Source organism: Falco cherrug, chromosome Z (genome assembly GCF_023634085.1).
Source record: "Falco cherrug isolate bFalChe1 chromosome Z, bFalChe1.pri, whole genome shotgun sequence".
Classification (NCBI taxonomy): Eukaryota; Metazoa; Chordata; class Aves; order Falconiformes; family Falconidae; genus Falco; species Falco cherrug.
In genome coordinates this window covers 35,326,814-35,353,150 of record NC_073720.1, presented here as the reverse complement: position 1 = coordinate 35,353,150, position 26,337 = coordinate 35,326,814, and the positions used below count along the sequence as shown (strand labels likewise).

At 35.7% G+C, this 26,337-nt stretch overlaps 1 protein-coding gene across 2 annotated transcripts in view; it reads right to left on the bottom strand.

Annotated features, from left to right (window-relative positions):
* The window catches only part of CCDC171 (coiled-coil domain containing 171), a 149,120-nt gene that overhangs the window by 74,624 nt on the left and 48,159 nt on the right, over window positions 1–26,337 (bottom strand). For both annotated transcript variants that reach the window (XM_055699131.1, XM_055699132.1), the window contains exons 11-20: window positions 24,398–24,501; window positions 21,498–21,587; window positions 19,408–19,608; window positions 17,367–17,534; window positions 15,270–15,458; window positions 9,283–9,787; window positions 8,463–8,579; window positions 3,469–3,695; window positions 2,662–2,829; window positions 780–965 (exon numbers count right to left, since the gene is read on the bottom strand). In XM_055699131.1, coding sequence (XP_055555106.1) covers window positions 780–965; window positions 2,662–2,829; window positions 3,469–3,695; window positions 8,463–8,579; window positions 9,283–9,787; window positions 15,270–15,458; window positions 17,367–17,534; window positions 19,408–19,608; window positions 21,498–21,587; window positions 24,398–24,501 — 1,955 coding nt within the window. The remainder of the gene's footprint in view (window positions 1–779; window positions 966–2,661; window positions 2,830–3,468; window positions 3,696–8,462; window positions 8,580–9,282; window positions 9,788–15,269; window positions 15,459–17,366; window positions 17,535–19,407; window positions 19,609–21,497; window positions 21,588–24,397; window positions 24,502–26,337) is intronic.

Genomic DNA, 26,337 nt, shown 5'->3' with positions numbered 1-26,337 from the left:
GAATCACAAATGCTTCTATTTCTTAAAATACCACTGAAACAGACTCTTTTGCTCAACTATCCACAGAATACTGGGAGGTGGAAAGACAGTAGCAGGGCTGAACAGCAGACAAGCAGCAAAACTTGCTTTAAATAAAAAATAAACAAAAGCTGCAAAGCTCAGGTCACCACTGATTACTGGCCTGCCATCACAAGGTTCTTCTCTTTCCATGTTAGATAGCTACCTGGTTTCAAACCTCTTATCCTCTCTTGATTTGCTATCAGAGGTTCTGATAACGTCTTTTCCTTCATGACTCATTAGGTCTGGGGAAAATTCTAAATCCTGATGAAAAAGGATCTCTCTCTACTCTCATCTAGCATATTCCAGACTGAAAAATGCATTCGTTATGATTACATTCCAGAAACAGTTAATCCAGGCTTTAAAATATTATGATCTCTATCAAAAATTGAAATATTTCTATACTTACTCCTGTGTTCTTCCTTTATTCTTCCTATAGTCTGCAAACATCTGATAGCTAGAATTTGTATCTCTTATGTATCACATAAAATCCAGACACTTGACAGATTACAGATCCACCAATCCGAGTCCCAAAAACAGAAAAGGGAAGTAATAACTTGAAGTTTCACCTTGAAAGTTTTCTGAGTACCCAAAAATTCCAACGGCCTGAGAAGTATGTGTGCATGCATCCTATAATTTTATTTGCACAAGAACCGCAAGATTTGGCTTATTCAACAAAAGGTATATTTCTGATGCCTATTCCAGAAGGATAACCATCTTACCTTTACAGTTTCACTTAAGACTTGGTTTTTATCTGCTTCTTCACTGCAGTGCAGTTCTAGTTCATTTTTTAACTTCTGTAGCTGTTGCGCCTGTTCATTCAGAAGCATTTGTGCCCCATGTTCCCAGCGTAATGCGTTATTTAATTCTTCGCATGCACTTTCAAACCTCTCATGGGTGATCAATTCCTGATAAGGGAAATAAACTGTGTTTGATTATGTAACTACATTCACTTGTTTACATGCTTGACTTTCAGAGTTCCACTTGCAAATATCAAATTCTAAGACAAAAACTGCATATTTAGGGGTTTTAACATAAAGACAGATGACTGAACAATAGAACAGCAGACAACTTTTTTCACAAAAGCATTCAGGGTACTGTAAAAAGTATGCATTCATTATTCTTTTCTAATTAGCACCCCAGGTTGTAAAGAATCAATATTTAGAAGGAAATATGCTGACCCATGTCCCACATTTCAGTGCGTTAACCCTTGAAAATTATTAACCCTTGAAAATACCTTTCTGGACTCAATTCCTCCCTCCCCAAATGCTCCAGAAAGAAGAAATAAGTCTTCAAGGAAAATAATAATCTATATTTGATTGACAATCTAAAATTTGACAATTGCATCTAAGTGTCCCAGAACTGTAAGGGAATAATACTCATTAAGAACAAAACTGAAGATGTTTAGATATAACCTTGACAATTTGAGGGGAAAAAAATCCATTTTACCAACTAGGAATACGAAGGAGAATGGATGTAAAATTGTTCATTTTTCTTTCAATTACATATTCTCTGCTTGGAAGTGTTTTGGAAGGGACATACTGACAGGTCTACCAACTAGGTCTCAGGATGAACATTGGGCACAGCTACAGAAAATGCTGCTCATTCTGGGACACAACTGCTTCAGTTATAGCATGCACCTGTGAAGTATGTATAAGTATCCTCATCTATTCACCTTCTCTACAGACAGATCAGATGTGAGCTCAATTCTGAATGCAGCCTATAAAAGGAAGAGGAAATGAGTCCAGTGAACTTCCAGCATGTTAAAAGTAAGACAAGTTTCTTCCCCTCCAATAAGGACTGAAGGCACAGTTCCACAAGTACAACAGGGAACAAACTGACAACCCACAAAATGGCATTAATCCCTCAAACACCAAGTCCATTATTCACGACACTATGGTTTCAAGTGGTTACAGAACCCTTTTTGTTGTCTCTTCTCATTCTTGCCAGACAGTGCCATTTACAGGTTAGTGAACTCACAGTGTTTAAGTAAATCGATCAGTGACAACAAAGGGCCAGAGGAATTTGGTGCCTATCTGCTACTGAGAATATAGAAGAGGGCTTTTTTTTTTTCCTTGCCATAAACTTACTCCTTCAGGGAAACAGCCACATTACAATTTGCACTGACTAGCTCAGGATTAAACATATACTCAAAGTTACAGTAAAAAGTCTATCATAATATTCAGCAATATCCATGCAGAGTTTAAAATACTACATTTATGCTTTAGGGAATTCTCATTAACATCTTACTGGATATCCTCATTCCAGCTGAATTTACTCTGTTAAAATGAAATCTATAAATCCTTTTAGGGTATATAAAGCATACCAATGTTTTCAATATACGGAAGAAAACCTGGGTTGCTGAAGACCAAACATGTAATTTACACAGATACCTCATTCTACAAATCAAAGAGAAACTCATGTGGAAAGGAGATACTTACAAATACAGTTGACTTCTAGTTTAGTAAAATTTACAAGGCAAGTTTTCTATAAAATTTTGTGAATAGTAGATTGATTTTATACTTGTTTTTCAAAAGAACGCAAATCAAAGTGTGTGAAAAAGAGGATCTCTTAAGCACTCTTATCTAAATCAAATATACTTACAGATTGCTTAAACATCTGGCTCTGGGTTCTGTCAGCCTCTTTTTTCATCTCACTGAAATTCCATTCAAATTCTGCAAGTTTCAGGCGCAGTGCGCGGCGTTCCACCTCTGCTGTATGAAGTCTTTGTGTAAATTCAAATATTTGCTTCTTCAAGGATGCTATGCTTTTCTGTTAGTAAACAGAAACAAATTCATGTGCTATAAAATGTGTTATTTTAGCAATAAAATCAATCATATTTAATAGCCAAGCAAATCAGACAAAGCTGTCACTTTGTCCTCCATCTCTAAAAGGCACACACAAGTGTAAAAATGTGAACCTATTTCACCTACTGCTGAGGGTTACTGAAAATTCTGGTTTTTTGGAAGTACTTGTGTTCACATAAGGCCCACAATAATAGACAGATGATGTGAGGAAGAGATTATCCTCTCATTTTGGTGAAAGGGAAGAAGGTTATTTTTACCGCTAGATGGAACAGTCAGGAGGAGAAAAAATAGCACATAAAAAAGAAGATCCTTAACATTTAGTTAAAGCCAAAAGCAAGTTTGTCTTTATAAAGCAAATACAACTTCGATAGAACTTTTTTAAAAAACACCATTTTCTTGGATCTCTTCTTTTTTGAGAAAGATCTATTCACACCTTAATGGTTACGGATGTTGCAAATAAACTTCTGATTCTCTATACAGTTGACTACAATGTAATGAACTCATAAACAGTTTGAAACAAAATTAATAGTACTATCAAGAGAGCTTCACTGTAACATTCTGTGAACCTAGTGTTTACATGAAACAGCATTATAAATATGCATACCATAATGGGTAGTCTTTCACAGAATCCAGCTTCCACAGCCTGGATGTTTATTTTATGAAGTCCATGAGCCAGCCTCTGTACCAAGGAGTCTTTCTCCAGATAAGTAACTCTCCTGCTGCTGTCTAGTGAAACAGTCTCCATTAGTACAATCAGCTTGTCCATAAGTCTTGCAAAGGAGTTCCTGGCTGCGCTTACAAGTAAGTGTCCAGAAACCCAGGGCTCTGGATCTTTAAGAAACAACAAAATAAAAGAAACATCAAGTAGGTTATTAGTTTTGGGGTTTTTCAGTGGAAAAAAGTAACAACAAACAGCACCTTTAAAATAGTAGTAAATTTCCATTCAAGATTGGAAAATTGAGCTCACAGGAATCTCTCAAGACTGACTCTGGGACAAATTCTGTATTTAGCAATGACCACACTACTCTTATCAACCTTTGGACTGAAGGGTAGGATAAGATTCTAAAGAAAAGGATTAGTTTGTCAAATAATAGTTATCCTGTTCTTTTTATGTTGTCCTCCAATACTCTACTTTCTTAGTCTTTCTCGGGTGTTGCAGTTTCGTAATTCAGAAAACAAGTGAGACAAATGCAAGCCAGGTCAAGTATGTCAGAAGTGACAGCACATGGTGAATCACTTTATCGCAGTATTTACACCGCAAATTTCTGAGGGTTTCCTGACTCCTCTTCCCTCCCCTCTATAGATGTCTAAATCATTTGCTGTTCAAAATTAGCGAGGCTTGGTACCTTAATGCCATACTATTTATATTCTGAGACAAGAGAATATAATTTACCTTATTCCAAGGCAATTAAAATTTTACAGCTACAATTACTTATTTCCCCACAGGATTTTGGTAATCATCCTTCTCATATAATGGACTTAAGGCCCCAGCACACCCAACATGTCCTGCTTACTGCTAGATTCGTCAGGTCTGTAATTAATAATTGTGTTTAATGTTGATAAATAAAATTGTCAGTGCTCCTTCCACTAATTGGTATTCCAGATAACAGTTAATAGGTTTATTTATGCCTTAATAAAAGTCTTGTAATTTAGTTTTCCCTCTGCTAGGCAGGTCTTAATCTGTCATTACTTGTCTTATGATACTATCAGTGTAAGACGACAAGCATGGAGGAGCTTATTTACATTCAGTAGTACAGCAGATCTCCTGTTGCTGCAGTAAATTAAAATATTTACTTAAGAGTATAAACAGAAAAAAAAATGGCTTTTTTAAGTTAAAGAATTTTTTTTTATACATTTTGAGGATAAGTCAAAGATTCATGACTATTGATATTCTTAGATTATAATTCTCATCATAAATAATTTATCTTTTACACACATGAGATGACATTTATCTGTGAGCAAACAAAAAAGTGCACAGGATAAAATCAAATACTCTTTTTTTTCAGAGGCATTCTCCTGCTTGGTTTCAAAACACCACCATTTTAATGATTTCAGTACTTACCTGGAGTACCATTTTTGAGTATGTACTCTCCATAATCCCAGCTAAGAGTAAATCTGTCTTTTCTTCATGTCTAAGATAGCACTCTTTCTATTCATCTTTAAAGCTAAAAACTTATCCAGCGTTTTTATCTTGCACTTCAAATAACAAAACATCCTTTGAAATAAATATAATTATTATTCTCATACCTAGAAGAAACTGCCATGGTAATGTTCTTCCTACTTTGGCCAAGGCTCATCGCTTTTCCTTATGTTGGTTCTCTATTACTGATCATATAAAACTTTCATCATTTTAAGTCTTATCACAGATTATCTTCTCCTACCTGTCTTTCAGTTTCAAAGACCATCTCTTTTCTCCAGTCATTATGCATTCACTAGTTTAAATGTTTAGTCAAATAAACCTAAAATTAAAACTAGAACATTTGTATTGCCTTCCATGTAAGGTGACACCATCTTTTGCCATGTTTTTGGTAAATACCAAAACAAGGACACTGTCAATGAGCTGCTGTCCCTTCAGGTTTTTTTTAGGATTTCCACCTGGTATCTCAATTTACATGAGATTGTTTGCCTGCCAAAAAACACAGTGTTTCTCCATACGTGCAGTACATAAGATGGCAGGCCCTTTCCCTATGTCTAGAACCTCCAGTTTAACCATATTAAAGTAATAATAATAGTTCAGGCAATTATAGCATTTTGAAATGATCATTTCACTTCATAATCAGGATTCCCATTATTCAGTACAGTTTAGCACCCACAACTTAAGATACTTTCTTGGGATGGGAAATAAAAAAGCAAATCATCACCCCTGCTTATTTATTTGTTTTATGAAGTGCAGTTTGCAGTAAATACACAGAAATATGTTGATGCAAGTTACTGACTGCTTTGAATGATGAAGTGAAAATACAATGCAATTCCACGCAGAACATTATCCATAATCACTGGGAATATACAGTTTAAGTATATACATTTTAAGTACTTGCCCACAAAGGATCAAGGAATTACAATAAAAGCATTAAATGATGTACATTGTGATGTATATAAGAAATCACTAACAAATACAAAAGTATATCACAAAAAGCAATTAATTCTACCTTAAGAAAAATACAATGAAAAGCAACAAATCTGCTTCACTGACAGATGAAGAAAGAATTCTTTACTCTGTTTTGGTGAAATAGAACAATCAGCAGGATGAGTTTAAGAGTACTACAAAGACACTTTCATGCTAAGCTTCAAAAGCTTTGTATAAGTAACAGTTGACAATATTTGTAGTCAAAAAGTTTGACTTTTACTGTCTGTGGTTTATCACAGTACAGATTCTGTTCAAACCTACAAAATTAATCTTACAAAAAAACAAAGCAAAAAAGACCCAATGCTTTAATGAACCTATATTCAAACTGAAGCTAAGAGATCGCTCCAAGACATGCTGGAATAAGAACAAAACCAATGAACATTGTGAAGTGAAATGATCATGAATGTCAAACCAAAATTACTTTTTTAAAAGATAGAAGTTCAAGAAATATGCCTCAAACAACCAGAGCACACAAGCCCAAAAGTTCCAGCGTTATCTGAGTGATGTGGATTTGGCTTCTTTCAACTGCCCCAAATGGTTCCTCAGAACCTAGCCATCTTTAAAAGTAATTTTAAGACAATGAACCATTCCATATCATAGATCTAGATAGCATCTCCTGTGCCTGCTTCTCCTGTGATGTACAGACTAATCTGGAACTGCCATTATTTCAAGCTCAGAATAGAGCAGATGTCTCTCAGATTGCCTATTTAAATTAAATAAAAAATCATAATAATTTAAGTCAGTTTGAAGGTTTAAATCTTATTTCAAATATAACATAAAATAATTTCCTAAGTGTGCAAGCTTTCTTTCAAATGAATTCCTTCATAGCTTTATCACTTCAATACTTCTGGAAATTTCATGCCAAACTTTAAATTATTTATTACTCTTTTTTGAACGAAAAGTTCTTGGGGAGGCTTTTGGAATTCCGTTGCTCATGAGATCAAATAGCACATCAGCAGTTAGGTCTTGAGGTTCTGTGAAAATGACTTGAAATAGAGATAAGCTATGAAAGAATCACTAAACTGACTGTGGCGAAAACACCCTCAGCATGGGTTTTCCTAATTCTTAAAATCAAAACTGTTCTGAGTGCAAAGGTATCAGAGTCCACCAGAAATCTCATATACTTCAATATCAGCAAAATATCATTAGATTGTCACTTCAGCACATCGATGCTGCTGTAAAATTTCTCCTGATTCTTTTTCAATTTGCTGTTTTTACTCAACACAATAGACAGGAACATTTGCAGTATAAACCCCATAAATATTCTGAAACACAGTTCAAGCTTTGTTTTGTAAAGATGTAAATTAAAGTTACTGAAAACAGGATGACCAAAGAGAGCACCTGAAACTGAACTGAAAGACTTTTGATTCAATGGCTGACTTCTGGTACCAGGTTACTGTTCAGGCTTCTAGAACATGTCGCATCTCCTCTCTGTTCTGCTGTTTCCCTTTACTCATATAAATTATTGTTCCTTTAATATCCTTTGTTCTGTGACAGATTGTTTGGACTTTGAAACTACCAGGTACCAAAGAACTAAGGATGACAGCAATACAGAGGACCCAAGTGAGATACTGTATCAGTCCTCATTGCAAAGAAATCAAGGAAGACACTTAACAGCTGGGAATCAAGAGGTGACATTTCCAGAGTCTGGCACTAAAATTTTCCATAGGCATAGTAGAGATCTATACAAGGAGAGCCTAAGAAATTTAGGGAATCTAGACAGAAATCTAATTAAGCATATACATCGGGAACACAGAGACATAAAATAAGGACTACCATACATCACATAAATTGAGAGCATTTTTTTTCTCTTTCAAAAACCACAAGATAGCAAGTAAACCAGATGAAAATAGTATCCATCAAATTCAATTGCTTTCCAGATCTGGAAATTCCAGATTCGTATCATATAAAATACAGTAGGAAATTATTTCCTTCCAGTCAGCAGCAGTAATGTCCCAGGTTGAATATGTCCCAGTTTTAGAGCCTACACTTAAGAAATACAAAAATTAAATAGAAATTATGTAGATTTTCTGTACAGAAAAAAAATAGAATGAACTTCAGTGAAATACTTTTTGATTATTAGAGCAGTGGAACAAGGTGACTAGGAAGTTTTAATAAAAATAATAAAGCTTTTTATATGAAATATAATAGCTTTTTTAGTTTTTAAGAACAGGTTAGCCAAGTATCTATTGGCATGGTGTAGATACCTTTTTTTTATCTCACAACAAACCAGGCGAAACTGTTCATATGCTTTCTAGAAGCATTCTCCAGCCTTCTGTTTTCATGAATCTACATACTGAAATTATAAAGTATCATATCATCAATTAAAGAAAATGAACCCATTCCAACAACACAGCTCTCTATAGAGATTTAATCCAGAATAGTTTCACTAATATCCTAAAAATGGAAATTATGTAAGCGCCCTGATTGTTTCTTTTACCTTCTATTACAAAATATACTTTTAAAATTACCTGTTTTCTTTACAATATCCTGTAATTCAGTGACAGAACTGATTATTGCAGCAAGGAGGTTAGAACTAGTAAACCAGCTGAGTGCTTCAACACAGCGTATTTTTTCCTCTTCACAACCTGTGAAACAGAACTATAGCTAGCAATAAAACCAAGTTAGATAAGGCACACTACTATCTCCAGCTTTTTCAGAAACTGACCTAAACTAAGTATGTAAGACACAAACTAATTATGTTATTGGGACAATTTATTAAACATGCTTCCAGAACTACTAAAACAGAAAAGTAAATGGATCTTCTAGTTTGGGAAACATTTTTGATACCATTTATCCTTGTAGGGGGAAGCAAGACCAGGTCTGGTAACAGTAAGGGACAGGTAGACTACATCATCTTTAAAGAACATTTAGAAACCTCATACTAATATTTTACCTGAATCAGAAAGCGAACTTTGTGCATTTTTAGTAGGAAATAAATATTAAAATTTATTCATAAAAGAAGAGGAAATATCTTTTAAAAAAGTATGTTGATGGCCAATCAGTTAAGAAAATTTCAAGCTATTTACCACAGAGAAGATGCAGTAGCACCTAGTTCTGAAATCCGCAACACAAACATAAGGCATATCAAATAGTATGAGATCACGCATGTAGTTGTAACTTTTCTTTCAATGCTTAACAAACTAAGCATTTCCTTTTAAGGGAATCTACATTTGTCAGAATGTCGTTCAATTTGTCTTTACACTCTATTAATAATAACATTACTATTTGTTATTCACTAACTGTGTAACTTAACAAAACACCTATCAAAGAAGAAAACAATGAGCTTACTTGACAGATTACACTTGCCTTTGGATTCTCCTATACAAACTAGAATTCCAATGCCTTCTTTGAAGCCATTTACCCAGGAGAAGAGGGAACTAGAAGACCGGGCTAAAACTTTAAATCTGTTAGCTGCCAAAATTGCAATCACACCTCTTCGGAATACATGAATCAGTCCTCTGAATTTTCTTCCCTTCAGTTTTTCTTCATCTTGATTGTTTTCCTCTACAGCACACAGAGCATGAACAAGGCTCTTAATCTCCTGGTTCACTAATTCATAAACATTGACCTGAGCCTGCAGAAGGTCTCTTTGGGAAGACATAGCAAACCATCGGCCATAGAGAGGATACAGGGCACCTGCCAATAGCGCACAGGCTGCCAGGAGAGATGAATGCTCCTTCTGAACCTGCATTAACACATTTTTCACAGAAGTATTTTCAATGGCCAATTTTTCCAATCTTTTTTCAAGGACATACATTTTTTCCTTGTTTTTCTCTGCTGTTTCTTGGTATTCCTGGGACAAGGGGGAAAACCAAACAAAACCAGAAGAAATATTAATAGAACATATTTTTTAAAGTAACATCTTTTTTACCTAGACAAAAGCTAAAAGTAAATTATTTTTTTCAGAGTCAAGTAACGTATTAAAGGAACAAAAATTATTAGTAATGACTGTCAAAATGTATCTCCTAACAAAGTTACAGAACCATATATATAAAAGTAAATCAATAGTATGAAGAAAATTTACACTTCAACTACAAATAGACTCCAGTTTCTGATGATAATCCACTAGTACTATAATAGTCCCCAGAAGAACCAACAGTACTTGGTTGTCCACAATACAGTTTTATCAGTTGGCTTAACAATAAGCAATTACATGCTCCAATTTCAAACAGAACATTGCTCTTTAAAGCAGGAAAGAAAGTTAGTGTAAGGTAGAGGAAAAAAAGAAGGAAGACTCTGGAAGATAAACCTAGACAGATTGGCAGCAGCTGGGAAAGGAGAAGTAAAGGTGATCCCTTAATTACTTTGTAATCAACCCCCTACTTATATATTCACAGATTAATTAGGTCTCATACAGAATTCAGTTTTCAAAAGAACAGTGTAATATTGGTATTTTTATTTTGACTAGTGCCATGACAGATTTTTTCAGCCTGCAGAACATCTTTCATTTTCCTCTGTATGCCCTGAAATAGGGAAAGGGGGAGATTTAGAACAGTAAACCATTGTAGCAAAATGAAGCCAGGGAATGCCAGGACACAGGATACACCAGGCAGACTGCTTGCTTTTGATGACATGCAGTCCTTGCACAGAAATCAAGACACTATGCTGGACCTCAAGAGACTTAAGACTGGCTTCTCAATGCATGTGAGTCCTCTGTGATTGGAACAACCAGTTAAGGCTCCATTTAAACAGGATTCAGTGGTATAAGGAGATAAAAAAAAAATTAGGTACTGTTCACAAAGAACCCACAAATTCAAATTAAATGCTCACTCTCCAGTTAGAATACGTGCACACAGTAAGGCAACCATGAATTGAATTACAGGTCCATATGATGGAGGGAAGCAAGGATTATGCTAAATAACAGCTATCCCTCTCAGAGCTAAAAGCAATTTTGTTAAAAATCGGGTGAGGTTACTTATGTTAGCAGTGGCCAAAAAAGAAGGAGTATGGTTTCATCCAGCCACATTCCCATGTGTTTTGTTTGGTACAGGTCCCAGGCAAGCAGTGAGGGGGGCACCCTGGTTTCTTCTCCCTCCTCCATACTGCAAGCACAACAGGGGGAAAGAAATACATAACTATCCCTAGAATGGAAATTTATTTCCATAAAAGATTCCACGCTTCTACAGAGAAATACCCTAGTCAGTTCAGAATGTCTTTGACCAAATAAATTATTTTTTTTATAAGAGGAAGAATTTGTAGTGTTATTAAAATACTTCCAGTGATACAGAAATAGTGTAGGTAACAAAGATTTAATTACAAAACACAATTTACAGGCCTCATATGTCACTTCACTACTCTAAAATTAAGTATGAACATGTACAATACTTTCAGTGCTACTGCATTATTTACAGTGTTTGATTTTTACAGAAAAAAAAAAACCTGATAGCATGACTGGAAGGAACTGAAAAGGTAAGTTGAATTTAGAAAACAACTTACGGTTTCTGGCCATCACAGGTGAAAGGCCAATATCCGAGTAAACAAAGTGTGATCCCTACAGGGCTGTTGGGCAGCAATACTCACATTCAGTGCTCTGGCTAATTAAAGCTTATTTTTAAAAAAAGCTTAGTGTTTTTATGCTTATGGTTATATGTAACACGCAAAAGTGAACAAGACAATCTCTGACTACAGAAACGTAAAAGTTTTGTAAGAAAATACACCTTTTTGTTTTTACCAGCTAATAACTGCTTTTGTCTTACCCCACGCTGTTTCTAGAGTTTTCTTCAAAGCTTAAAAGCACAGTTTTTGCAAGGGACATAGAATTCCCTTCCTAAGTGCTGGCAAGCCCGTTTCCTTCGGTGTTTGCACTTTGCAGCACACCTCACTGGGTTGCAAAGCTTGGTGGATTCCAAGAATGCGTAAGAAAAATGCTACTATCAACATTGTTTTATCCTCCTTCTTACTGTGTCCTTGCCTTTTATTCTAGCATGAAAACAGAACTGGAAACTAGAAATATAATGACACTATGACTTCAAAAGGTTTTCCTGTGTTTCAGCTGTTTTATTTTTCTATATATGTACATCTATACATCTAAAAAACCAGTATCAACACCACTGTCCTCCACTTCTTTCCAATGTATTAGTACATGGGCCAGACATCTCTATCAAAGACATCCAGTGGGTCGGGAACAGTATAGTTACTCATACTTCTCCTCCTTTTGCATTGACTGCACTGACTTTTGATACAACTGCAAGATGTCACAGCCTTTAGCTATTCACCTGCCTTGCTATAGAAGAAAAGCTTCCAAACAAACAAAAATAAAAGGCCAATAAGAGAAAACACTTATTTTTCCTCGCTAGAGGACTTTTTCCCTTTCCTATTTGTTGAAATTAATATTTTTAAAGTAGTTACAGGATTTTCCTTTTACAGCATGTCTTTATCAGAACAAAATCCTTCTATTTTAAGTGGTTGCCACAAAAAATGGGGACAGATTAATAGATGTCTACACAATAAACAACAACTAATAAAACTCAGAGGATATTTCCTATGAGACTGTGCACAGTCTGAATAAATAATTTGTGTGAGGCTAAGGAACAGACATAGTAACATTTTCAAAATGGCACAATACCAAATCAAGAGGACTGCACTCCTGCTACATAACGCATTTTAAGCTCCACTGGCTCTCCAAACATGACCACTGACAAATAAAGAGAGGTTTCTATAGAGCACCTTGTTTATTGCTGATCTGTGATAAGGCTACTCTGTGAGTATACACCCTACAGAAAACCAGTGAAACTGCTTTCTGATTACACCATCCACCCGACCTATAGTAACAGACCTGTGAAATAGTACCTATTAACATCCACATATCTTATTTTGGAGCCAGGGCCCCTGAACAATACTAGATGGGAAAAGCAGCAGTGGCAGGTGTCACTGTTACTAAAACCTTCAGATTTTACAACGTTACATTTTAATCATAGAGACCATTCTGAAAAGCCCTCTCTAAGTTCTAAGAAACACCACCACTAATTTCCAAGACACGTTACTCATACTGCTGCGCAGTTAGAGCTGTCAGTTAATTCCTGAAAGTCTGAGCTGAGTCTTCAGTTTGCCTTCATAAATGAACCAACAACTGGAAAAACTTAAGAAGTCTCAAACCAGGAGCTCTGAAGAAAAAACATGGAGGAGGAGGCATGCAACGCTGGTTGAAGACAAAGCTACAAACAAAAGGGTGTATCCTATGATGTACCATTAGCTGGATGCAGGACAGCAAAAACCACTCATCTTCCCTTTACAGAAAGGAACCAAGACCAACAAGAGATTATTTCATTAAACTGCTTGTAATTAACACTCAGATCTTTGAATGGAAAATACAGCAAATTGCTACAGTTTCCTTGTAGTGCTAGAATAAATGTCCTAGAGTGATGAGACTCACAGTTCTACAATGAAATACAGAATACTGGCAAATTATATTCCACTTGCACCAATTATATGTTTCCTATAAAATTTAATGAATAAAGGCTGCTATAATAATTAAATCTAAATATTGCATACTGTATATTTATGTAAACACTGGCCGGTAGTATCTAAAAGACCCTTTGAAGAAATTCTGTAACTCGTGGCATGTTTTCCCCTGTTTCCTATGGAAATAAGAATACAACATTAGTCTGTCTGCGTATCTCTGATCCAACGCAGCAGTGATCTTCCAGACAAATACTGCTCACAGGCTCAAAACGCAATAGGTAAAAGACAGCCCAGTCTTCTGAAAAACAAGCAATCAGGATCAGGAGAGCCCTAACAGCAAAGACCTATGGACCCCATAAAAGGAAAGGCTTAATCTGGTACTTGCAGATCCAAAAGCGGTCACAAAATAGAAATCAGAAGAAATTAAGACTGTCTTTCTCCCAGATTGACACTGAATGGTAAGAAAGGCTAACTGAAATATGGCATGGAAAAAAGATCAAAGTTTTGTTGAATCATCTAAGTGTATGCAGACATTATACTGCCTAGATTACACTACCAGTTCGTACTCCAACACTTCATAACCTGTGTTAGAAAACACACCCAGATGTTTCTAAGGGAAAGCATTTCCCTTTTAGAAACCGAGTAGTACTGTCCAGCAAGGTGACAGATAAAGTCTTTTCCAGAAGACATGCCTAATGCATGCTCCACAAAAGAGTCGTGTTTTCAGTATACACTCTGCTTGCTGTCTGCACAACTCGGCTAAGAAAACTAGCAGGTTTAGCGCCATTATAAACTGCACAGCACCTGTTCTCCACAATATGCTCCAGTTGTGGAGATGACCTTTATGCAGCATCTATAGGAGGCAGAAATCTATATTGTGTAACTCCACTTTTTCTATAAGAAGGAAAAGTAATTTTTAAAATTAAAATTTAGCTTTCTCATTCATCATTCTTTTTGTTATCAATGATTTCATTAGGTGAAACTACAGGATGTTCGGGAATGTATTATGTCTGGATGCCACTTACTCCACACAAGGATGTTTTTAGCATTGCCAATAATGTGAAATGTAAATATCAAGCAAAAAATATAACCAGATTAACTAGTTCTCGAGAAATTATTATAATTTTTTCTGTCTAAAGAATACTTCATAAATACATTTTTTGGAGTGTAAAGACTTCCAAGTACATAATCTGAGTCAAATACAGCATTCTTCTGATGAAGTAAGTTTCAGATGGCAGTCATAAATAACAAAGAATATCTTATTTCCTCTATTTCACAACACTTTTACCTGAAACACATGTAAAGGAATGTGACCATAAAGACAGTGACTTGCGGTTGTAGAATACCAGTGAAAAATTTTAGATTGCAAATAAATTTTCTAACAATCACTGACAACGGTTTTACACTTTTGAACCACTGGTCACTGTAGTATCTGTATAATGAAGTCCTTTAATAATGTTGAAATCTACCATGTAACTGCTAATTGGTTCTTAGGGTCAGAATGTACATACCTAAATTTATCTCCACCACATTATCGTTACTCTACAGAGTCTTTGCAAAGCATGACACTGAAAAAGTAACTGCTGCCCTAAGTCTTACAGCTTTAACATTTTCAAAAAAAATACTAGCAGCTGCTAGACCAAATTAAGCAATTCATTTCTGGAAAATTTTTACAAAGTCATTTATTTATAATAAGCGAAGTTAATACTGGCACAGTGATTTGGGTTTTTTGGTTTTGATATTTTAAACATATATTAAAATTCCCAAAGAACCTTAAACTGGGTAGGAGCTTAAACTATTGAAATAATCCATTAAATATTTACAAGAGGAAAACAAAAAAAAAACCCAAAAAAAATCTGTTCACAGCACCATACCTGTGCCCTTGCATGAACTTCCCCAAGGAGACCAGAGTACTGCTGTTCCAGATACCTATTTTGTTTCTGCCAGCAGCTTTCCTGTGCTTTCATCTGTTCAGCCATTTTGTTAAAAGCATCTTCCTGGCTCTGCTGAAGCTCCTTCATAGCATCAGACTTGTTCTTACAAGCATATTCTAGGTGAGATATCTGTGTGACAAGCATTTAGAAATTCTTTTACCTCTCAAAACCCCTTTTTACTTTAATTGTACATATTAATTTAAGCACAAACTATTCCAGCATAAAAATCTAAATCATGATTTCTTCAACATATTTGTTAAAATTAAGTAAAAGCTTTTCACAACAGATTACTTCAACCTTGCAACAAAAATGAGACATATTTTGGAATAATGAATTTTCCTTGGTTTCAGTTTTGCCATCCTTAACACCACCTTGCAGATATCTGTTGCCTTCTTTTTGGAAACCTGAACTAGGCACTTCCCATATTTTTTAGAACAAGCACATTAAATCTTGTGCTGTTAAATCAAGTGAATCAGTGCTTTAGCAGATTGCAAGGACTGCAAGTAATAATGAAAAAACAGCCCTTAATTTTGTTTTACTGGAAAGCCAAGACATTCCATATATTATTAAGTTTTAAAATAATTTCAGGAAATTTCAGTGTACAGAACATTTTTCTCACAAGTAGCTCACTAGTTTATGATGTGTTCTCAACAAACATGAAGGCATTCACTTTGTGGTTTAACTCTGCAGCTCCCATGCAAACTAAATGGAGTAATGAATCAAGCCAACAATGACCTCTAAATACAAGTGCCTACACTTTGTTACTAGAAAATACCAGCAACATAACTTCCAAATAGATCACATAAAACTGCTGGAGAAAAATTTTGCTCTCAGAAAGCAGGCAGAACACAGGTAACAATACCACCCCAAATCCCTGAAAAGCTGGTAAGTACATGAAAAGAGCCCTAGAGACCTCACAATCAATCTCAATTACCACACTAAATTAAAAAGCAAGAAACAAAACCCCACAATTCCCCCAAACATTGCCAATGATGTTCACTCCCTTCCCTTCTATTCCTTTTTCTCCTCTACTTCAAAAGGAAAATATAAATGTACATCCAATCTGCATAATCCAGATTTTATACTACCCCTCTTTAGTAATTTCCATTGACTCCTGGGTTAGTTACTAAATGATGGGCAGAGTCAAAATGATTCACTGTGATCTGCCCTGTCTCTTACTTGGACCAGAATGATCAGAATTCCAGCAGATGAGGAATGTCCAAAAGATGTTTTCCCTTCCTGTGCCTAAAGAATCAAATGTCAGGGCAGCCAGGATCTGGGGTCACTCTACTAGACTGCAGGACTGGCTCTATCAGTGGGGCTAGAACATGAACCGAAATCCTAAAGAGTGGGACATGTTAAGCCTGTGGAGCAGCTTAAATTAATTAAAAAGAGGTCTCTTTTTTCCTAAAAATGCAGGGATTTCTGGGGAGAAAGGCCACATAAACTTACTCACATTAAAATCAATTCAGAAAAGCACAGCTCCTCTCAAACAAATATTGACATGTTTTATAAAAATAAGTACTTTTTAGTTGTATTTCTGACTATAAATTTCATAATCCGAAACTTACAGTTAAACCAAAAAACACACTGGTATTCTTTCAGATAGTACCTCTGAATCATAAACATGTAATTTAAAGATGACGTTCCTGGAGTAAGTGCATTTTGTTTCTGTTTTATGCTAAAATAAAGACTTGCTTTATTAGTGTAAATGACTAAATTCTTTGAATTGCTTCATCAGTAAGATTAATTTATTTTCTTTTAATTAGGTCCCTGTGGCTAATATTGGCTAGTACTATTAGCATGTCCTGCACAGAAAGTGGAGCTTAGAGACTTCATACAGACTTCAGTCACATTTACATGCCCACAGCAATGGCATCAAACTGAGTTGTAGACAAGCCATAATTAATGGTATTGAATTATTAACATCCAAATTCTTTTTGAAATAAGATGAATGTCAGTCCTTTTTAATGATACTGTGATGTGGACAAATGTCACTGAATTTAATAGAGTTAGCTGGTGCCTAAGGACACTTACCTTCTCATTAGCCCTGCTGAGGTCTAAGATCAGGGCATCAACATTCTCCTCCAAGACTGCACAAAGCTCAGACCAAGAGAATCTATCTAGGATGCCTTCCGGTTGTTTTATAAGCACACAGCCTGCTACCAAATGCTGGTATAAGTTATGGAGGAAGGTTAGCTTCTCCTGAGACAAAAAGAAAAATTAGCTGTTGTATCTGAACAGTGTTAGAATCCAAAGAGATGCATCATATATGTACAGTAATGTGAGCTGCACACAGCTTAAAAAAACCACAAGGCTCATTCCCAAACCTTTTCAGACTCCTCAATTTCTTGTTAATATTTGCAGTCATACAGATTAAAGCCACAGTAAGACAACAGTTTTTGTAAAATTTACCTAATTAGACTAAGTATATAGAGAAAGCCCAATCCTGCAGTGGTCACAACCATGACCTGGTACAGATAAAAATCTCCATGCTATTAGCAGATGCAATTTATTCATTAACATTAACACTTTTCAGGTATATTGAAATTGTGCCTACTTCCAATATCTGCATAACATGCAGAACATTGATTGGCTAGCAGCGCAACACACTTTATGCAACTGTGACTCTGAAGTTTTTAAAAATTATTTTTGCATGGATTATGTATGACTAAATAGCTACACAAAATGGGCATATAGCTTCATCAGTCAAATTCTGCAAGCTGTGCCTTATTCATTTACACTTAGCAGTGTAACAAATTGATGCAAATTATGAATAAACTTTAGCAACAATAGCATGCAACAGAAATTCCAGCCTTCATCCTTTTAGTACATACATGCAACTTAGCAACTTTAAGGTAATAACAGAAAGCCATGAGAAACAGAGCCTTTATTCAAAGTCAGTAAACCATTGTAAAGGTTCCCATTGCTTTCCAGGGGCCTTGGATGAGACTTTACATTAAGAAATTGTGGATGACCGAGATGAGGAAGTATGGTTTTTCTGAGCCCCTTGCATTATACTTAGATGCATTTTCTCATTATTATTTCATGTATTTTAGGCAATAAAAAACCTCCAGTTTAGTTTAGTTTAACTTTGTTTCTAACAGATCTCATAGTTCCCCACAGAAAATCCAGTGTACCACCATCATTACATTTTTGCCTGAACTGTGATAAACCAAGGATGATAATTATCCACTTGGTGTGAAAAAAGGGATCCCAAGACCCAAAATCAATTCACACATGCTGAATGCAACCACAGTGTTGTAGGCATGCTGACTTTACGATACAGCCAGGCTTCTAGTTTCCTTCACTTTAATCATTATCTGATGTGTATAACAATTCCAGCTGCTTCATGTGGACACTATTTAAATACCAGACTGTAAAAGAGGTGGAAAGAATGTTTCCTTTTAACTCAGTTGGCATCCGTGTCCAAATTTGTGGAAGTAATGAGCTCAATATGCACAGTAACTATGATAAAGTATATAATTTCTATTGCTAGTAGAGAACTGCTTTTTTTTTGGGGGGGGGAAGCAACAAAATTGACATCTGTAAACAAATATACAGAAAAAGATAATAGTTCTGAAGTAAGACTTTGTGAAGCAATTCCCACATATAGCACAGCACAATAAGCTAACAGCTAAGAAATAATTCTAGGTTTTGTGGCACACAGGCAAAACTACTTCAATTCCACAATTGCTACCGATTGCTATGTGAATCAGTAATTAATAACACATGATGATGATGCTCTTGACATGTTCCAATTGTGAAACACTTTTAACTTCCAATTTGAAATAAAGAAATAATTGTTCATCATGCATAGCTCTTTAAATAAATTCAGGTGTTCAAAAATTCAAAGCACTGGAAGGGTTAAGCTATTAGTTCTGATATAGAAGGAAGAAGAACCAATATTCCCTGAGATCCTGTAGATATTAAATACATATTTCAAAATACATATCTTAAAATCATATTTTGGGGACAAATCTGTTAAGATTACAAGTAACCATCTGATGTATGTAAATGTATAAAGTTGAGATTAAATAAAGACTCTTTTTGACAGTCATCTTGTCTCTGGTAATACCTCCATATCCTTCTGGTAAGCCCTGGTAAGCTTCTGGATTTCATTTTCAGATTCTGTGGCACGTGCTTTCTCCTTCTCCCAGCATTGTTGTACATTCTGTAGTTCCATTTTTAAAGCTCCTATTAAAGTCTCTCTGTCTGTACACTTAGCATGCAGGTGATTTAACTCTTTATTGGCATCTGTCAGGTTATCCTGAGCTTCCTGCAAAACAGCGGCATGGAACAGAGAGGCTGGTAAGAATTTTGCTCTATAAAATGTTACCTTAGTCCAGTGCTCAGCATCTCAGGAAGTAAGCAGTCACATAGCCACACATGTTCCAAAGACTCCAGGCTAAGCTGACTGTATCTTTTAATAACAGAATTTCAAAATTGACAATGGTCCCTCTCCGCAGCTTGTAACTAGACAGCATGAGAAACCCACCTCTGTGAGCAAAAAGCTCCATGATACAGTGATCTTCGGAATCCCTTCTACCCCCACAACTGAGATGTTGAATGCATGGACACAAGTCATCCTCTACAGAGAGGAGAGCTCTCATAGCTACTGAAAAGGTACATCATTTTCATAAGTAAATCTCTGATCTGTTACAGCTGAGTTGGTAGGCAACACAGAGAGCTGCTGTTACCCAATGTATTCTTTATCTACATGATAAAAAATGTGATGACTCTCTTTGGAGGTTTGACCATGGGAAGAAACTAACAAAAATGGTCATAAATAGAATCATTATGCTACCTGTACAAAATCTCACAAGGTAAGTAAAGAACTTAATACACTACACCTTTTCAGCCAAAATATTGCTGAGAGGGTGAGAACAGAAACACGTGCTTTCCTTTCCTACAAGCACTGGACTTCCAGCACTGCTAAAGTTTGCTAAAGGTCAAACTGAAAGCATTGTTTATTTCTCATAAAATCATATCTGCTTAGATAGGAAATATATTAGGAAAGATACTCCCAAATTCATCAGGCAATGTCAACTTCTTCTCAATGAAAATATTAAAAGATAAAAGTAATGTTAAATTTCTAACACAAATATTTTGAGACTGGACCTAGTTTTCACTCACATAGGCAATTTTATTACCAAAATTTTAAAGAGGTCAGAAACCGGCATATTGCATAAAAACCAGCACCTTCCCTGTGCAGCAAACTCAGTTTTTGCATGAAGAAGTATCCGTTACAATGGCTTGCCAAATTTTTAGGTATCTTACAAAGGTGCTGCAATGGAAACTGAAGTCTTAAGTCTTCTGAGCATAAATTAGTAAAGAAAGTTCAGATCAGATGACAGATCATGTGCAAGCATCAATTAATATGGAGACTCTGAGTGCTGCAGACTTATCTGTGACTAAACTAAAGTGACAAAGCAGCATATCCCCAGCAAAAGAATCTGAGAAACACTGGGAATAGAGACATTCTATTCTGGCAATAATGTAATACACTGCCATTGGGGAGATAAAGTTTAACCATGACCTCAGGACTTCCTCACTCCCTTGGCCACCAATGTAACCAGACAGGATGTTACAAAAGTGGTGTGTCAGCCAAAAACAGAAATAAAAATATTCTTGTTCAGAAACTAAAGAAAAGGCTTCTCAAGTGTTTTTATCAGCTCCCAGGTAGATTTTAGTCTTAAGAAATTCTGCACTGCACCTTGCACAACTGTTAAGGCAGACCTGACGCTTCAAACATGCATTAACTTTGATAAACACAAAAAAAAATTAACAAAAGAAAGGTCACCTTTACTAAAATGTGCTATCATATGAACAGCGATAAATTCTCTTCTCCTTGACAAAAAGTTAAGAGAAAAAAACTACCAATGCTGGTTTTAATATAAAACAAAATTTTGCAAATTGATAAATCTATTTTAATTATTTCAAAAGACCAATCATTGAAATCAGCAGTCAGGTAGCCTAAGGTGGTAACCAGAATAAAGCAGTATGGCTTCATACAAGTGTGCAAGGTAAACTAGTCTGCTCAACAGAATACAACGATACAGAGACTTACTCTGATAAGAAAAAAAAAAAAAAAAAAGATACCTTTAAATCCAGAAAGACACTTTTTGCAGAACTATAAAATTTTATGTTAAGTTCATGAAACCATACCTTAAGGTCTTGACTTAAAGCACACATTTTTTCTTTGGATATCTCAAGTTCTTTTGTCATCTCTTCACACAAAGCCTTCGTTTTCCCAAGCTATGAAAAATACAGAGGTCAGGCAGGCTTTTACAGAAAGGCTACATAATCACTTGAATATACACAAAAAATATTCTATATAAATGTAGAAGAAATAATTGTTTTCAATTCCTTTGACAATATTTATACTCCATATAATCTAAATAATGTGCCATTACAAAATAACTCTTTTATAATGATTTAAGATAAATAGCAGTAGCAGAATCCCAAACTGAGTCCACTACTAACTTTCCCATTAACTCTCAAAATAACACAGACTGAAATGCATTTGAAAATGTAAATGAATTCAGACTATGATCTGGGAAGTAGTCTGAGCAAACAAGTTTTCAAAGTCAGTGGCCATGTGCAGAAATCATCCAGCTGTGAGCATGGTCTCTACATTTTACTGAGCGCTGGACAGTACACACATACCCTAAAAAAGCAGCAATACTCCTGAGAGGTATGGCAACTACTGAACGCGTTTTGGTGCTACATGCAACCACCTTAGAGCTAGCTCATGACTATAATGTGTGCTAGCTTCACTTTCCACTTTCAAAGAAAGATAACACACCATTATAATCTGTATCTTTGGTTAGCTGATGATTAGGTTAGCAAGACAAATGTCTGAAAGAAAGTATCGAATAAACATGTATTATAGTGCAGGTTACTGCCAGCACTTCAGTATTAAGAAGCAACTCACAAGTAAAATATCCCATCTACAAGTTACTTTGAAAATTCTATTTTTGTTTGATCTCATATCAGGAGACCTGGCAGCACTCTCACAAATAATTACAGTAAAATACAGAATGCTATTTCCCGTCTTTTTCTTGGTTTACTAGCCTTTTCTCTCTCCCCAAACATATTCTAGCCTCTGCACTACACAGAAAGTCACAAGCTTTTCTGTGAAAAGCAAAACACTTAGACACCTTTCAGACACACTAATGAACTAGATTGTTTAATATTTAACACAGTAAGTTAAAAGTGACACATCAAGTTTAGCAGGATATTTCACATATACATACAGGTGTACCCGCACATTAGTATCTTCATCAATATGCAGGGTATTGTTGAAAATCTCTCTATAAACAGAACCACTACATAATTACTCAAAACTAAACCCTTACTGCTGTGTATTAAAAAATCGTGTTTTTACTGCACAGTGCCCTTCATATTCCTTTGTGCATTACTGTATTATTAAAAAGTTTCATTACTAAACATATCTATTATATAAAAAGCCAAAAGCAGTATTATCTATGGGGGCAGGGGTAATCAAGAAGGACAGAGCACTGCCCTTTCTGTGCACCATGAAGGTGCTCAGTGATCTCTGGCTCCATATGACAACTTCAGGGTCAGTCACACACAGTCCTACTGGGAAGTCTTGTGGCAGGTCATCTGTTGGTCCTGCTCTGCTTGCGATTTATTTTCCTTGACAGTTCATTCTTCTTTCTGTCAGAATACTCTCTTTGCTTTCTTAGCAGCCACCCCCTTGGTCTCCCCACTGCTGTCTCTGGCACAGTTTCACAACAAAGCACATCACTAAGCCAAAGCCTGCTGAGTCGACTTTTCAACTGTGCTGCCTATCACGTGACATCCCTCCTCCCAAATAACAATTCACTGTGGGTAATATGTTCCTAGTTACTCTTCAGCTTCCAGACTTGGGTCTCAGAAGAGTTTCATAATGACTATACACATCAGTTCTCTTACCTCACTGGGAGAGACATAACAGTGCTTGCTGTTTACAGGAGTATAATTGTTTCCATGGTCACTTATTTTTGTGCCCGTTGAACAAACTCAAAAGGTCTTGTGGGAGACCATTCTTTTCCCAATAAAAGAGGCAAACTGACATACTTTTCTTCCATTTTTTTGTTTTGGTTTGGGTTTTTTGTTTTATGTTTTTATCTTTTTGTATGTTGTGACTAGCTAGACTATGCATTTGTCATAGCAAAAGATAAAAACTAGGAATCAAAAAACAGTATTGGCATTGTTAAAATCTTATCACACCTTGCCTTTCTGTATTGCCAATTTTATCCAAAGACAAGCTAATTACAAGCTTGTACAGAAAACTTTAACATTGCCGTTAACTTCTCCCGACAGCCTTTAAAGCCACAATTTCATAAAACATTTACACCCACAAGGATTAATTTATCACATTAGCAATACAAATGAGAAAATAAATGCAAGATTGTGACTTTTCAGTCAGTGAAATAAAAGGCCAGTAGGACTGCATGGAAAACATTTTTTTTCAAAGGTAAGCCTTCCAAAATTGAAATATTTCCAATATTGTCTTAGATAACTTCAGAGAGTATTGTCACAGTCCTGTTTTATTTAAGACATCAAAATAGCACCGAAAGAGATTTCATCATAAACACTCTCAACTCAGAGAATTATGCCACTTTCTACATGTACAAGGGCATGCGCATTTACATAACTGATACCAATGACTGTTGAGGCTCAAGTGTTGCATATTTAGGAATATTGTGGTACACACTGCCTAACACTTAAATCATCATCTTTTAACTAATTTTAGAAGGCTTGTTTTCCTGCATGTTTACTGAAAAGAGCAACTCTAACAGGTTTAATAAGAAAACAAAACCAAACTAATTAAAAAAAAACACACAAAGGAAAAATTCTTCTCCCTGTCCCCTCAAACGTATGTGAAACTTCACTGTAAGGCAAGCTTAGAGAAACAATAGCGACAGAGATTATTTCTTTGGGTATATGTGAAGCTGTCAACTCAACAATCCACTCTTCTGACCTTTTTCACAAGCAAAGCATATGTACTGCTGCAGGCCGAAGGCAATACATACAGAGCCAAACCGTGCAAGTGTTACCTCATTAGACATATCTTCCAGCTTGTTCTGGTAAGCTGTCAAGGTACACCTCAAAGTCTCAAGGACAGAGAGGCTTGGAGGTTTATCTTTGTCCTTATAAGTGCCTGAAGGAAAATACAGAATAAAAATTAGGCCTTAAAGCCACAGAAAGAAAACTACTTGCTCTGTATGAGAAGTATTAAAATTAGAGCTACAGTGACAATACAAAACACCGAACAGCAACCTTGTTTGCCACAAGAGATGCAGTTGAATAGCCATACTTTCACAGCGAATACCACTGAAAAACATTTGTATAAAAGCTTTAATACAAGATACAGAACCATAAATTCTGGATTATATTTCTACCTAATGTATTTGGTATGCAGTCTCACATAAAATTTCTACTGTGGTCAAGTCTGTGTCATTCAGTCACAGCAGCCAACTTTAAAGCCACACAATAACACACTTTGAAAAACATGTCGCCTGAAAATTAGGTATGTTACACTTTTCCTGACATTATTTTGCTGTTGTGACTAAGCATGCATAGTATAATGTAGTACTTCATTTACTTAAAGCTTACTGAGCCAAAGATCACATGACTATCTTATGCTTGGAGAGATCTTAAAAACCTTTTAAATTCTCTTGAATTTCATTCCAAAGGAAACAATAAAAAAAATTTATTATCTGTCTGCACAGTCCTACATAACATTTAAATTATAAATCTTAAAGCTGATATATCCATCATATACACACTACACTTATTTATTAAACCTTTAGAAGGAGACTTCTGATCCAGTTGCCTTAATTAAGGACATGTGAACATGTTTGAGCATTCCAAAGCCCATAGTACAATGTGCTAAGAAAGCAAAACAACACTGTAGTGATCAAGAGGTCACAAGATGTCAGCTGATACTAAATTTCCAAGAACAAACTATTCATTTTTTTCTGCTAAGCATTTTTTTCTGTTAAGCAAAACACCAGGTTACTGACAGATTCTTTGCAGCATTATTTATATTAGTATGCAGCATTTATGAACTTAGTTTATAACAAATTAAAAGGTATTTTCTACAAGTCTTAACACATCCTATACGCAAAACCCACTTTACCAACACTAATAGCATCGTTATTCTGCAAAAGGAGTGAAAAAAACTGTAGCATTTGAAATCTAGAGAGGCTAAACAATCATAACTCCCAGCAGAACCAAATGATGATACAGGTGTTTATCACCTCTGAAAGGTCAGTGTCACTAAGCAATTTACCTAGAATAGCTCAAAGTCAAATCAGACACTAAACTCTAAGCCTTTTCTTTGGCTCTCCATAAAACTTTCTCAGCTAGAGGAGGTGCACTTACAGACTTGCAGGTTGGGGTTTTTTTAAGGATCCTATGGTTAGTATTATCTAATAAGCATGACACTCGAAGTGTTATAAAAACATGACAGATTTGTCCTGTAGGTTATACATAATGCACCAATGGTAGTCAGTGGAAAACTTACACATATGTACAAGTCAGAAAGTATTGCCAACAGCCATTCTCAAAGTTTGTTCAACTAATTAGCCTCTTCTTTCCCAACCCTTTGATAATACCAGAAAACAAATAGTACTATTCAGATTGGACACTAACTTTTCACTTTGAGTTGCCAGCCAACTGTTACTGTCAAAGTCACACCTGGTCAAACCAATGCAGGTTTCCAAGACTGCTTTCAGTAACAGGAGTAAGACCTGCTCTACAGCACGCAAGTGAATTTAAAAAGAACGCATGTCCCAGTGACAGACTTCGGCTCTCCCCTATTAGCCACTCCACTGGACATCTACTCACCACAGCTTCTAAATGTCTACAGAGTCAGCGAAAAGAAAAATCTTCTTCGTGAGACTCCAGTGCTCTTAACCAAACCTCTGAGTCCTAGAGATGTCTCAAATAGCCATGTTATCCTTAGAATCAACCTAAGAAGAATTCATAAAAT